At 42.9% G+C, this 15,756-nt stretch overlaps 1 protein-coding gene across 7 annotated transcripts in view; it reads right to left on the bottom strand.

Annotated features, from left to right (window-relative positions):
- Nucleotides 1-15,756, bottom strand: part of RYR1 (ryanodine receptor 1) — a 117,857-nt gene that overhangs the window by 85,440 nt on the left and 16,661 nt on the right. For all 7 annotated transcript variants that reach the window (XM_066581967.1, XM_066581965.1, XM_066581962.1 and 4 more), the window contains exons 2-3: nucleotides 1,456-1,575; nucleotides 1,260-1,364 (exon numbers count right to left, since the gene is read on the bottom strand). In XM_066581967.1, coding sequence (XP_066438064.1) covers nucleotides 1,260-1,364; nucleotides 1,456-1,575 — 225 coding nt within the window. The remainder of the gene's footprint in view (nucleotides 1-1,259; nucleotides 1,365-1,455; nucleotides 1,576-15,756) is intronic.

The raw sequence follows: 15,756 nt of genomic DNA on the forward strand, positions 1-15,756 counted from the left end.
GGCTATCTGTAGGAAGATGGTCAGTATGTGCCCAACAATTGGTTTTAATGTGTTCAATGGTAAATATCTCCACAGACCGCCGAAAACCTAGAGGACATAAAGTTTGTACTTACAATATTAGCCCATCCAAATCAGAGAAGGATCCCATCTTCTGTAGCGGGATGATAATGGGGCTACTGAGGCATGTGCCATGAGTGGTGATTGTTGAGGGTGAGTACCAACTAGCCATTTTGCCTTGGTTAGGGTGTTAACAGACAAGGCTAGGGTGGGTAATTGAACCCTCTTCTTGGGTGAAGTAAAATATAGCTACAGCTTTATCTTCGAAATCAACCAGTAATACACAGTGATAAGATAGGAGGATGGTAAAATGTTAAGGCAAAATCAAGGTAAATATATACACTACACTATCATTGTAGTGATATCAGTGCAGCTTCAGAAGATTATAATAGGTCAGAGGATTATAATAGGTCAGAGGATTATAATAGGTCAGAGGATTATAATAGGTCAGAGGATTATAATAGGTCAGAGGATTATAACAGGTCACTTTTGGACCTGATCATTTAAAAGGGTTTTCCAGGACTACACTATTGATAACTCGGGATAGGTCATCAATAGTTGATCTGCGGCGTCTACCGTTCAGAATTCTCACCCATCAGCTGATTGAAGCTGCTCTCAGGACTATGACGTCACACACATCAGTCACATGGCCTGAAAGCAGCTATTTGAACATGAAGAGAATGGATCTTGAAGTTATAAAATTATCAAAATCTGGTCATTAAATATTAAAAAATGGAAACTAAAAATATGGCTAACTGGAAAACACAAACTACACAAGTGCAGGGTTATGGAAATTAAACTTCCCTAACTCAGAGGCTTCGGGAAGATGTTCTGCTGCCCCAAATGAGGCGAAATTTGTGCAACCGCCACTTCAGATGATGCCAAGTGCGCCGTCTGAAATGGCCATCGTCCGAATGTCATCTTATTTGGAGCAAATGAATGCCCTCCAGTAGCCTCTTATTTGGGAAGTTTAATTTGGCTAACGCAGTATAAAAATACTCAGACCCTGTTAGGAATAAAGTAGGAGGAAAAACATGATGAGCTTCAACAATCAAAGGACAAAAACAGGCTTAGAAGCAACATATATAGAGAGTAATGCACATAAAGATAGACGACAGCAATGAAGATATAACACCAAAGAGCAGAAGACAAACAGATATGTGCTCATAGTGTGTAAGGGCCAAGAACAATGGACACAATACCTCGTTCCCCATCTCCACCGTGTTCGCCAACATTTCTTGTAGAGCTCTAACTGATAGAGATTGCTCCAGAATGAAGCAGCAGATTGCAAGATCTGGAGGTTTGTTCTGGGAAAAGACAACAGGGAAATGTAAGAAAGCAGTTCTACTTATGGATTTAGCGTAAAAGCTGCAGCAATAATAAGAGCTCCCTCTCTACCTGAGCATTGGTTGTTGATTCCAGGTAGCAAAGGCGATTCCCAAAGCCTTCAACTCCCATGCACAACTTGAGGTTTTCTTTTCGGATTGTAGCGCTGCATTGCAAGACCACCACATCCTCCTGCAAGAGAGATACAACATGAGAACTTATTAAAGGCCATCAAAACACTTCAAATGTCTTCTCTACGCTGGAAACCCACATGACATTCGAATGTTGATGAGGGTTACAATCATTTTTGACATGGGTAACAGAGACTTAACTCAGCTTCTCACTTATAGTTACAACAAGATACTTTATTCAGCTTCTTGAGGCGCTCTACATGACCGGCAACAATGAAGCTAACACGACCCAACCATGCAATGGTGACACCATGCCTTCACAGTGTCCGCGTTTACATTCTTCAATCCAGGTCTTTCTATCGGGCATTCGTAAGGAAAATGCCCCCACATTAAAAAGATTGTTTTGTGTTGTATGTCACAGGAAGAACCATTTTGAGCCATAAGACGTAAGATCCAAAGACACATAATCAAAAAGCACAAATACTTCACCCCAAAGGCATAACATGAAGCTCCTGAACCCCAATGCAAAATCTTTACAGGGCCCACCATCTTCCAGGTGCAATTCATAAAACTGATGTCTTCCTATGTGATAGACAGGCTTTTGGGCCCCCTCATGAGGCAATTACTACCCCGTACCTCCTATAGCCACACCTCTGATTAAGAAGGCTATGCACATTAATATAATTTGTGACTTGTTGCTTTAAGGCTTCTTTCACACTGCGCTCTGAAATATCCAAAGGAGGTATACATTGGAAGTCTTTCCCAAGCTATGCCTTCAACTGATGTAACTGCATGGCATACAGTGGCATCCATTGCCCATAGGCTCCCATGTCAAAATGTGTGTACCCTGTGCAGTACGCATTTTTTACTGCATGTTCCTGTATGGAAAGGCACAGCGGACTGCTGTATTCCATGCAGCAAAAAAAGGTATACTGACCTATACCAACCCGATGGAGGCCAAAAGGCAAAAGGACTCTCTTCTGTCCTTTGTGGAGTGATTGGGGGCCTATGGATACAGTTGATCTGGGCACTTGGAGCTTGCAGGGTGAAAGCAGCCTTAGATATAGGTACAGAACATTCCAGAGATCTCTAGAGGCCGATACCCGGGCTAAATAAGTGAACCCAGTGACACCCCCTAGGGAGGCATACAGACAAACTCATTGCAGTATCCAATATTCATATATTATTCTTCCCCTCCACAAATAAATAGGAGAATTTAACAATAGAAATGTGGCAACACTTATGTACTACATCAAATACATACTGTACATCCCAAGGAAAGCAATTAGGAAACAAAAAACTGTCTGGCGGTACAAATTTAGAGCAGAAGTCCCAAAGCTTCTATTATCATGATTGTATCTTATATAGTCAGCATTCATGAGTAGTGAGATTCATACTGTTAAAGCAGTGGAATCATCGGAACCCAGCAATGTATAAAGTCATCCAATGATGTCATCATTTTCCTTATATATATATATATCCTACTTTGATTTTGCTCATCTCATGATAATATCAGTTATAGGATATACCATTTAATATGGGCTTTATACAGCCTGTGGAGACAATGGATCTCAGCTAAGGTGGCCCTATCTGCTGTCCCTGTGGGCAGTAGGAACTTCCCCAGGACTCTGTCACCTCATGGCACAATAGTAACAATAAAGAAAAAAGGCACAAGAAAGGTGTGAGGGCATGCCTAAGAGATAACCTCATTTACATATTAGCTATTAAGCAGTAGCATACATAGAGAAGAGGGGGGGGGGGCTTTATTAATAGTTACAATGACCTTCATTATGATGCCCAGTCTCGCTAGCCATGACAGAAGAGCCTATTGTTTGGGGTAAGTCCCAAAAATGGATGTCAGGATAACCACAGAAATAGCTATCCAGGGACAAAAGAGACCTCTCCAGCATTGCATTCAAGTGTCTGTGAAGCAACATGTGTATGTGAGCTGCCGTGAACACCAAATACTACGGCCCATGACATGCATCCATCCAGTTGCTGACTCCATTACTATGTCTCTGTGCTCCACATGCAGAGCGTGCCATCTGATCATTTGACTGTTGCAGCATTATGTTGAATGAATAGCATGATGAAGCACTATTCCTTCAGCACATCTTATGGACTGTTGGGTTTTGTTAAACTGCAATGGAGTGCGTAACCCTCACAATGTGCACCACTGGACAGAGAATACTCCGCAATACCAAAGGCATTTGGCCCTAAATGTCAGGTGTGGATTATGGGGTGCGCCCCCCCTTGGTTCCCCTATTCACTGATGAGAGATGAGAAGAAAAAGAAGGATCCGAGCAGATCTATATACCGATGTTTTGGTTTGAAAATTGTTTTTGTTTTGTCTTTCTCCTCCCTTACTCTAAGTATGGGAGTGAAATTGATCGATTCTTGACAAGTCTAAGATGGCGCAGCCAGTCCACAAAATGTCACATCTTCCAAGGGGGACGCGCAAGTACATGAGATAAATGTAGAAAAAATTGTTGTTATAGGCACAATCGCATTTAACTCAAATAGGCACGAAACGTATTTTTGAGCTCGACTTCTGTTTTAATTGAAAATTAATCCAGCATATAGACGTGTTTGGGGGCTGCTGCGCCCCTTCCTCAGTATTTTAGCTGGGGATGCACAGCCGGCAGTGGTGTGTGCTCTTTGTAGAGGAGTGGAGCTCTGAGAGCCTTTTCATTGACCACCTCCTGAATGATGATCAATATCTAAGCATTGTAAACACAACCGAACGACCCGCCAGTGGTGCAATGTCAATGGGTTTGGTCCAAGCGCGACGGTACGCCACCTTATTGTCTAAAAAGACATGAGTCAGTGGCTTATAGATTGGTTGGAAGCCGCTGGATTGGACAAATGGTCCAGTTCCTTGGCCACTATGTTCCCCAGAGTTGACCCCTCTGGATTTTTTCCCATGGGGTCATTTAAAGGTAGGTTGGCGAACTGGAAAAACTAATACAAGCAGCCTATGAAACAATGAGCCTAGAAATGCTGTGTGCTGTCCATTCTATCCTACTCAACAAAGGACAGCTCATATAGCTGGTGGCAGCAGTAGAGATGAGCGAGCCTACTCAGCCACGCCCCTTTTTCGCCCGAGAGCCGCGATTTTTGAGTACTTCCGTACTCGGGTGAAAAGATTCGGGGGGCGCCGTGGGTGAGTGGGGGGTTGCAGCGGGGAGTGGGGGGGAGAGGGAGAGAGAGAGAGGTCTCCCCCCTGTTCCCCACTGCTACTCCCTGATCCGCCATGCCTCCCCCTGGCGCCCCCCGAATCTTTTCACCCGAGTACAGAAGTACTCGAAAATCGCGGCGCTCGATCGAGTAATTATTTGAAACGAGTATACTCGCTCATCTCTAGACAGCAGTCATTTTGAACATTTTTTTCTTTTCAACTTTTTAAGCATTTCATTTTATGCTTCAAGGTCAGAAATTACTTGTTTGTTATTCTAATTCATCTTAAATTGATTCTCTTCAGTTGTTTTAGCGTTGGAACAAGCAGATCCACACATATACCCTCATACAATGCTACAATGCCGAGGAGATCTTTTTTGCCCCCGGATAGGCATTTCTGTGGATGCCCTGTATAGTAACATACAGCGCCTAAACAGGTTACTACCACCAAACAGGATGGGACCAACCATGACTTCAAAAGCCCTATAGAAGACACATGGTCTGCCCCTACGATACATATGTTGGCACTATGCCCTTGGATAGGAAATGAAGTTTACTCGCCAGCTCACCTGAATGCTGTAAATGTCCACATGTTGTAAGCGATTAACTTCCCTGCATGGATATTCTAGGAGCAAAACTTCATAAAAAGACTAGAAAAAGAAAAGATCCAACAACTGGAAAAGCCAACCCATAAAAATGTAGATGGGATAACTATATAATTACTACATTGTGTGATTGCCCAAGGAAATGGCATTACAGCAGCCGAATACAGCACTGTGACAATACCCCGTACCCCGAACAGTATAGTAAATAATGCTGTGAGCGCTGCCTCAGTCATACCCTCTGTCTGACCCTCTCTCTTCCGCACCAGTTGTCCAAGGAGAAGACGCTCACAGCAATGACATACGCTCAAGAAGGGTTTCGGTACCAGCTAACACTTCTGAGAAACTGCATCACTCCTGCCTTGTCTTGTCAACTACTTGCTTTCTTGTCCACAACCTTGCTCATCCTGGTGGAAGCTACCTCTATATATAGGCTAGCCACAAACCCAAATGCAGCAAGTCCACATCCTTGTGTATGCAGGTGGCTGCGGCCAGCCACTGTCAGTTTCATCTTCGCTCATGGTGTTTGGGGCCATTTCCTCAGTGCCAGGTGGCCTAGTTCAACCAGTCTTGGTACACTCTTGATACCAGGGTTCGGGAACAGCCAACAAGTGCAACTGTTTCAGAGATACTGACCCACACCTCCGGGCACCAACAATCTGCCCGCGGTCAAAGTCACTCGTCACCACATTTACCCATAACTGACATTATCTGAGCGCAGATCAGGAAGCGACCACCACGTTTTACTACGTTACTGATCACAAGACGTCATGTGACAGCTGTCCCTAATCAAGTGATCATTCAGTGTATATGGAGTCATTAGATAAATTAGTATGAATTCATTGACATGTCAGGAGTTATATAGAGCAGATATTGTGTAATAGAAAACAATATAGAGAGAATATGTGGAATAATAGGTGGGGCTGCAGTGATAAAGGGCCTTAAAGTGAAGCTCCTGGGCTCCAATGCAATATGTGTACGAGCCCCACCACTACCATGTGCCATCTGTAATACTAGTGTCTGAGGTGGTAGACGGACCTTCTGACAACTACTAACTTTGCAGCACCTTCAGCTACGGCTTGGTAGGAGAAGTTATATGAAGCATTAGGAAGGAGAGATTGGAGAAAGGAATAGGAGATCTAAAGGGAAGAAATTATATGAAGTGATAAGAAGAGAAATAGGAATAGAGTAAATGAAATAGAAGCTATATATACAGGGTATATATAGAGTAACAGGAAACGGGAGGGATTATAAGGATGGGTTACATGAACTGAAAAGAGGAGTTATGTATTGAGGGTATACGGGGTAATAGACAAAGATTACATGCTGTAACAGGAGATGCTATAGGAATGGACTAGATCTTGTATTCGGAGGAGATATATGATGATGCAAACTATCAGTGTCGTCAGTGGCCATGTACCAGCAGACCCCACCGCTAACGTCCGTACCGCACACGTCACAACCATCTCACAGTAATGGAAAAGCCATTTAATGAATATAAAAGCCAAATGTAAATTCTTCTCTTCCCTTTCCCTGCCCCCAAGTCTGTGCAGAGCTCTCCTTGCACCCGTCCACCTCTCCACTCCCCTCCCACAACCAGCGGGGATATTTTAGGGCTGCACCTGTTCTGGGTTTTACTGTGACCTGGACTCAGCAAATAACAGGGATTCCTGCGATCCTCACACACTTCTCAGCAAGCAGCCCCACGCTGAACACGCCCGCCGCTCCCCAGTAATATACTGCATGTTACCACTTGCACCATATATGTGTCAGCCCTTTGTTACAGTATTCCTGATAGTTGTATGTGGTTAAAGGGTCAGAGTGGTGGAAGGAACATGCTGACATCGCAGGGATACTGTGAACGGCTGGACGTCATCATCTCTATAATTAACATGATTCCTGCCTTCTCTGTTTGTGGAAATACTATATGGCCAGTTCTCCTGTGAATAGACACAATCTGGCTGACGGATACACTTGCTGCACTTGATACTTGATACACTACTATGGCTCTTGTACTTCATATTCTGAAACTTTTTCTACTTTTCAATCATTGATTTTGTACAGAGGGCTACAAAACCCTCTCACTGTGACAGCCTATGATTAACGATAATTTATCAGCCCATTAACCTATGCGTTATTCAGTGATTCATCTCCAATCATCCTGAACCCCTTAGGGATTTGGCCTATTTTGGGCATAAGGACACTTTTTTTCGATTTTCATATCCAATTTTCAAACGCCCAAACTATTGTGATTCTCCGTCGTCGCGGCCGTATGAGGGCTTGTTTTCTGCGCGGCAAACTGCAGTTTTTATTGGTACTATTTTCGGGTGAATATACTATATTGTAAAACTTCTATTTATTTTTTTTAACAATAGCTTTTATTGAAAATGTTCCATTTTACACATTAATACAACAGTAAGATAATATGTGGGCTTATATGGTTTTAGAAATTAACAAGTAAAGTACGGTCTGGCTTAGTGGCAACCAGATGATTCAAATCGGTTATTTCCAGGTTTTTTTCCTGTCTTTCATTGTTGCATCTGTCATGGAAATGGTTCACGAACCACAGTGGCCTGGCCAGCTAACAGGGTAGGAGGGGAGAAAGATGGGGGTAGGGATGATCAAGGGTTGGGGTATGATGGGGGTTCCTCTCTTGTGGGGCAAAAGCCCAAAAGGGGCAAAAAGGAGCCCCCAAGGCTATTCCTCAGGCAATGTGTTTATAAAGATGTTGTTGAAGTGCGAACTTCCAATGTAGGGAGGCTGCAATCCATCCATGGGGTCCAAATACTCAAAAATCTGTTGTATTTCTCCTCTAATATAGATGTCAGAAAAGTCCCAATCCACCCTGCAGTCTACGTCTATACGAAGTGGAACACGGCACCCTAGAAATAGAGGTATTCCAGATAAAGTGAAGGGTCATCGTGTCTTCAGGATGCGCCCAGGTACAGGCACCAGAAGAGCTCTAAAGTAGTTTAGGCAGAAAAGTCATCTTCAAGGAGTTCACTCTTCTACTCCACAGGATGAGGTATCGGTCCCAGCTTTCCAGAAGTAGTCTAAGTTTACAGAGGAGTGGGATGTCATTGTGCACATATAGCGAGGTGTAGGAGTTTGTTAAATTAATACCCAAGTAGCCCAACGTCCCAATCATCCATATAAAGGGGAAATTAGATTGGAGCATGGGGGCCGTGTGCGGGGGTAATGTGAGGTTGGCCCGGGTACCCGATGCAGAAAGGATGATATCAGAATGTACACATAGACACGTCGAAGGGCACCGATGCCGATTAATGCTGTCAATGTATTAACTTAAATAGACAAATTCAAGGATCCTTGCGTTTACCATTATTATTATATACCTTTTACTGCGAGGCCTTTGATACAATGTTTGTGGGGTTTTCCATCAGGAGCCGAAACAAAAAGATGTGTTCCATTCCCAACTCATTTACATTGTATCTAAAAGCTCCCCCTGCAACAATTTCCAAGCTGTTCTTCTCACAAAGCTGCGCTGTGATTGGTTGTTATATAGGATACTGAGGTAACATGAAAGCTGCGCTGTGATTGGTTGTTATATATTATACTGAGGTAACATGAAAGCTGCGCTGTGATTGGTTGCTATATATTATACTGAGGTAACATGAAAGCTGCGCTGTGATTGGTTGTTATATATTATACTGAGGTAACATGAAAGCTGTGCTGTGATTGGTTGTTATATATTATACTGCTGAGGTAACATGAAAGCTGCACTGTGATTGGTTGTTATATATTATACTGAGGTAACATGAAAGCTGCGCTGTGATTGGTTGTTCTATATTATACTGAGGTAACATGAAAGCTGCACTGTGATTGGTTGTTATATATTATACTGAGGTAACATGAAAGCTGCTCTGTGATTGGTTGTTATATATTATACTGAGGTAACATGAAAGCTGCGCTGTGATTGGTTGTTATATATTATACTGAGGTAACATGAAAGCTGCACTGTGATTGGTTGTTATATATTATACTGAGGTAACATGAAAGCTGCGCTGTGATTGGTTGTTATATATTATACTGCTGAGGTAACATGAAAGCTGCGCTGTGATTGGTTGTTATATATTATACTGCTGAGGTAACATGAAAGCTGTGCTGTGATTGGTTGTTATATAGTATACTGCTGAGGTAACATGAAAGCTGCGCTGTGATTGGTTGTTATATATTATACTGAGGTAACATGAAAGCTGTGCTGTGATTGGTTGTTATATATTATACTGAGGTAACATGAAAGCTGTGCTGTGATTGGTTGTTATATATTATAGTGAGGTAACATGAAAGCTGTGCTGTGATTGGTTGTTATATATTATACTGAGGTAACATGGAAGCTGCGCTATCATTGGTTGCCATATATTATACTGCTGAGGTAAAATAAAAGTTGTACTGTGATTGGTTGCTATAGGCAACAGCTTTTAATCCTCTTAGTGCTGAGGTAAACTGAAAGCTGCTCTGTGATTGGTTGCTATGGGCACCAAAAACAGTTTTTTACTGTTTGTTGTTTTCCTGATAGACAGTTCTGATAAATGAGGGCCGGTGTTTATACATTTGCTCCATGTGTTCCTGTCTAGGAAGGACAAAATGGGCAAATGATGGGTGGCTCCCCCGGGGTTAGACGGGGGCTAAGAAGCCGTCCTGAAACACAAATTGCCAGCGCTCAGTCCGCCTCTTCTAGTGGGAATTACTTGTTGGAAATAACCAGGAATACTGAATCGAGTCGTAGAATCCATCGGTAGAAGCAAACTTTGGGGGCGCTGCATTAAAATTCAAGCAAAGGCCAAAAAATGCAAATAAGGTTGCCAAGACAACATTTCAGATTTCTTTAGCCCATAACCTTCTCCGGGTAGAGATTATACGGTGTGCAAAGTGTCCTGTCAGCCGGCTCTACAGGTTGTGGGCGATAAACCAACAAACAGACATTAACAAATATATAGAAGATTAGACCAGACAATGACCTGAGCCTGGACCGCTCCGCCGGCAGGTAGGGATGAGGAGGTTACAGCCAATACATGGTCTGCACACACGCTAATCCTATGGTGGACAGAGGCAATCTCACTTCCTTTGATGTTACAAATTTTAATTGCTAATGGTTCTATGGCTAGAATAACAAGTAGAGGGGATGGTGGGCCTGCCTCGTGCCTCGTGCCTCGCCGGATCAGGATATAATCTGAGCAAAGGCTTTGGGACACGTATATAAAACGCAGAGCCACGTGAGGAAGCCAGCAGGAAATCCCCAGTTTTCCCGTACAGCAGACATATACGGCCAAACGCCTTGTACACATCCGAACAGATACTCATTTTGTTTGAGAACAGGGAGAGAAAAAAACATCAATTCTGCCATTGCTTTCTCTTTATTTATTTTTTTACACCGTTAATCATGTAGCATAAATGACATGATACCTTTTTTCTGCGCCGCTATCTCTCTCCATACAGTGCGGGCGTCAGCTGTTTATTACAGCTGACACCCGCAGACAATAGCCGCAATCGGCCCCCCCCCCCCCCCCCGCAGTGAGATCAGGGAGCTGTGCCGCTGTCGTGGCAGCCGGGGGTCTTCTGAAAGGCCCCAGGGCTGCCTTGAGAGACTGCCTATCAAGCCATCCCCGTGGGGTGGCTTGACAGACTGCCTGTCAAAAAGCAGTATGACGTAATGCTATAGCATTACGTCATACCGCAGGAGCGATCAAAGCATCGCTAGTTGTGGTCCCCCAGGGGGGCTAAAATAAAGTGTAAAAATAAGAACAAAAGGTTTTACTAATTATTTTAAAAAAAAACTTTTGCCATATTTGCAATTTTAAAAAAAATCAAAAGAGTAAAGCAAAAATAAAATATGTGTTTGGTATCGCTGCGTCCATAAAAGTCCAATCTATCAAAGTGAGGCAATCTTTACCCCGCACGGTGAACATGGTCCGAAAAAAACAGTAGTAACAGGACACACCGAAAGATGTCAGAATGTCATTTTTTTCCATTTCTCTCCAGTTAGAATTTTTTTAAAGTTTTTCAGTACGTTATATGGTACAATAAATAGCACCATTGAAAATTACAACCCGTCCCGCACAAAACAACCTGCAGACAGCGACGGCGATGGATAAATTAAGGAGTTACGATTTTTTAAAAGGGAGGAAGAAAAAAACGAAAATGGAAAAAAGCAAAAAAGCTCCGTCACTAAGGGGTTAAGATTAGTGCATGCAGAATAACTTGATAGACATGTTAGACCCTCACTGTATGCCATTACTAAATCTGGTGTTTTACATATATTTTGTCGGAGGATTTTGCAGCTAGGGTTAACTTCCTTTGTGGCGCCTTCACAGGAGAGAATAGAGTTTTGAGTTCCCATTTCACACATTGATGTGCGGCACGGCTGTCAACACATAATTAATAAAGGATTTGAACCTCATTCATTCAAACTACAGTAACAGTGTTCATCATTGCACTCCGAGCATGCTCAGAGCAGGGAGAGCGCCGCCTGTTCATCATTGCCTTCAGAATCCTTGGAGGGCCTGCTTGAGATATTCATCATTAACGCACCATTCTCCAAATTAGTTTTTTTTTAAGCAAGGTTTAAGGCAGATCACAAATATGGCGGCACAAAGTATCCAACGGTCTGGCATTGACATGGATCCAGAGACTGCGGAGATGTACCAGTCACGTAAAGAAGTGGTTTTATAATAGCCATTCCTCTGTCTGATGATCATTAAGAAGCCTTAGTAATAAGTGGCTCATGCTCAATGCTTCCATCATTGCATCTTCTGGAGCATGACTGCTCTGCACTCCTGTAGGTCACATGATTTACTCGCAACACCTTTTACTCTGGGAGTAACCAAAGAGTGCTATGACGATAATGCCTAAAAACTGCTCGTTACCCATATCAACCAATCAACACCCAGATTTCATTTCTTAAACTACTACTATAAAAAAATGAAAGCTGCGCTCTGATTGGTTGCTGTGGGCAAGGAGGACATTTTACTGTTACACAATTTTGATAACTCCTTAGTGACCAAGCTTTTGTTTTTCGATTTTCGTTTTTTCCTCCCCCCTTTTAAAAAAGCAGAACTCCTTTAATTATCCATCGCCGTCGCTGTATGAGGGCTCGTTGTTTGCGGGACGAGTTGTATTTTTCAATGGTGCCATTTATTGTACCATATAATGTACTGAAAAAAATTCTAAGTGGAGAAAAATGGGGAAAAAAATGAAATTCTGCCATCTTTCGTTGCGTCTTGTTTCTACAGCACAAAACTGCAACAAAAATGTCCTGATACCTTTATTCTCTGGGTCGGTACGACTACTACGATACCGAACTTGTATATTTTTTTTTTTTTGCTGTACTGCTTGTATTTTTTTCAGATATTTAATTTTTTTAAAGGATTTTCTGCCGCCATCTTCTGCGCGCAATAACTTTATTATTTCCATCCACGTTGTGCAAGGGCTCTTTTTTTGCAGGACGTCCTGTAGTTTCCGTTTGGATACATACGACGTTTTGATTGCTCTTTCTTGCATTTTATCATGGAGACAGTGTGACCAGCGTTCTTTATTTTTTATTCTGACAGCGTTCATCATGCGGGGTAAATAATGCGATCCTTTGATAGATCGGACTTTTACGGACGCAGCGATACTAAAATATGTATTTTTGTCTTATTATTTAGATTCTTTTATTATAAATATGGCAAAGGGGGGAATTTAAGCGAGTCTAGTGGAGCCTAGGAGAGAAGAAAGAACATAGGAGCCAGTGTGTGGGGAGAAGAGAAAGTGTGAGGATTATCATCAGCTCATGTCAGAGATGGAGAGAGGAGGAAGGTACAGTACTACAGTGAAGGGAGAAACGTCAGGGCCAAGGACTAAGCGAAATGTGGCAGAATGCAAAGTCAAGGAAAGAGTAACCTAGCAGTCAGGTCAGTGCCTGAAGCCGTCTTGAAGATAAGCAAAGTAAATTCAGGTTTTCATCTCAAAATCAAGTGAAAGAAATTGTATGTTGTGCCCTTATGGAATACTCTTCTTCCAATAACGTTCCTCCCCGCGAACCCAACATCTGCACTGTGACCAGTCAGAGGCCACGCTAAGCCATTGAATGACAACTGATCGCGGCCTGCGATTGGTCACAGCGCTCAACCAATCAGAAGCAGTGCTTTTTGTAGTCGGGATTTTTAAATTCCCAGCCACCAGAATACAGAAGAACTGCCGGGAAGCTGCAGAAAGAAGCCGCACCGAAGCGCAAGGTGATGTATGATTTTTTATTTTTTTCTGTCAGCTTGGGCTTATTTTTAGGGAAGGGCTTATATTTCAAGCCCTTCCCCAAAAATCACGGGGGAGGGGGGGTTGCCTGCATCCCACTGCTTTCGAGGGGCCGACTGCAGTGGCTGAGCCCTTAGGGTGCATTCATCCAGGCAAAGACATTGATGCTGCGAGACCGAAAAATCACAGCATGTTCTATTTTCGTGCATGTCTCGCCCGAGAATAGAATATGCAGATGTGCAGTCTCCCGCATGTCACACAGCACAAGAATGGAGTGTCCGTGTACTGTGCGATGCAAGTCGCACCCGAGAATGTCGCGTGCGACTCGCTGTTACCCATGTGATCGCACCTCAGGCATACGAGTTATATTAGAGCCATTGGGGCGCATTTATCTAAGAGCATTAACTCCTTTCTGACCGCAATACATAAATACACATATACCTGTGGTCATGCAGGGTGTATTGAGAGTGCTCAGGAGCCAAGCCTCATCCATAGCCGGCGGGTATCAGCTGTTTAACAGACTTAAATCTGATCACACCATTAACTACTTAGATACCACGATCAAAGCTGACCACTGCATCTAAGCTGTAGATGGGAAAGGCCTCCCTCTATTGCCCCATTGGTCCCCCTGTCACATGATTGCTGGTTGACAAGGCAACAGTGGCCTAGAAAAGGTTTCTCAGGCTGCCATGTGTGGATGCCATTTAGGGCGCCCACCCACTGGCGTTTGCGATTTTCATGCGTGAAAAACGCAGCGTTTTTGGCGCGTTTTTCGCGGCTTTTTCGTGGCTTTTTCCGTTAATTTACATTGACATTCATGGGTGCATTAAGAGAAAAATAAGGACACATATGCAACTGACAGTTCCTATGTTAAAAATTGCAACGGACTGAAAAAAAAAACGCCAGTGGACAGGAGTACATTCAAAACTAATTGCTCTTGAGAAAAAACGCAAAACGCAAAGGAAAAAAAATCGCCAGTGGGTGGCCGCCCTAAAGGTGTTTTCTGGGATATAAAAAAAATGTTGCAAGGGCTTAAAATGAAGAAAAATTAAATACTCAACTATCCCAGAGGCTGCCTGTCCAGCACTGTAGCCCTGGTGGCTGCCACGTGGAAACCGGAAAAAGCAGTGGGCGGTCGTGTGCCATTCATTGTGCAGCCTTCAGTGGCCCTAAAAGAGTCACAGCTAAAGCCTGTGAGTGGCTCAGCCTTCATGTGCACAATGAACAGCACGTGACTGCCCACTGTGTCTTCTGGGTCGTGGGGGTGGGTAGCTGCACTGCAGCGCTGGTTAGGGGAGTATTCACTTTTTCTTCCTTTAAGGCCTTTAACTTTTTTTCATGTCCCAAAACATCCCTTTAAGCCCTACTAGGGGCAGGGATTAATAGACAATAGTAAAACTACTATATACTGTAATACTGAAGTATTGCAGTATATTGTGCAAGTGATGAAACTATTGCAAGTCCTTTATGAGGACAAACAAAAATGTGAAAAGTTATTTTTTTTAAGATAAAAAAAATCTGGAAAAAAAAACCAAAAACATTTCCCCATATTTTTCAATAAAACTGTAAACACTAAAAGCACAAACACATGACTGGTATCATCACATCTGTCAAAGATGACTTTATACGGGACAACTGTTGTCTGATTGATCACTTGAAATAATTGCAACCGTGTACAAACGACTATTGTGTGCTTTTACATTGTTGTGCGCTTCTTCTTTTTTACGATCGCTGCTAAACGAACTGTTGGGAGCATTTATATAGGCAGCAAGGACCAAAACTAGCCAGAGGCCGTAGGAGCTAGAGTTCGTTCAAAGACCAGCCGGGACTCTTCACTCGCATATATTTATATGTTTTTGGGAACTAATGAGCGTTAAGTGGGAGGGCAAAATGTTCAAAAAAAGGCGAGAGTCAACTAGCATTCAGTGGAAGGCACAGGAGCAAGGACATAACTCCCTGCAAAATTGTTGTCCATTTGCTGAAATAACCAACGTGATTACCTGATTACACCGGACAATCAACCACCAACTATTATTAGGTGAACTGAAACAAAACAATTAGTGAACAAACTGGTCATCCGGCTGGTAGCCATTACACCCGCAACAACTGCTGCTCACATTTGCTCTATCAAGTGGCTATTTGGACAATAGTTGTCACACTTTGAGCCACCTTAACTACGGCCATGTAACAAATGTTGGGCTAATTCATATGAA

The sequence above is a fragment of the Eleutherodactylus coqui genome, chromosome 10 (genome assembly GCF_035609145.1).
Source record: "Eleutherodactylus coqui strain aEleCoq1 chromosome 10, aEleCoq1.hap1, whole genome shotgun sequence".
NCBI lineage: Eukaryota > Metazoa > Chordata > Amphibia > Anura > Eleutherodactylidae > Eleutherodactylus > Eleutherodactylus coqui.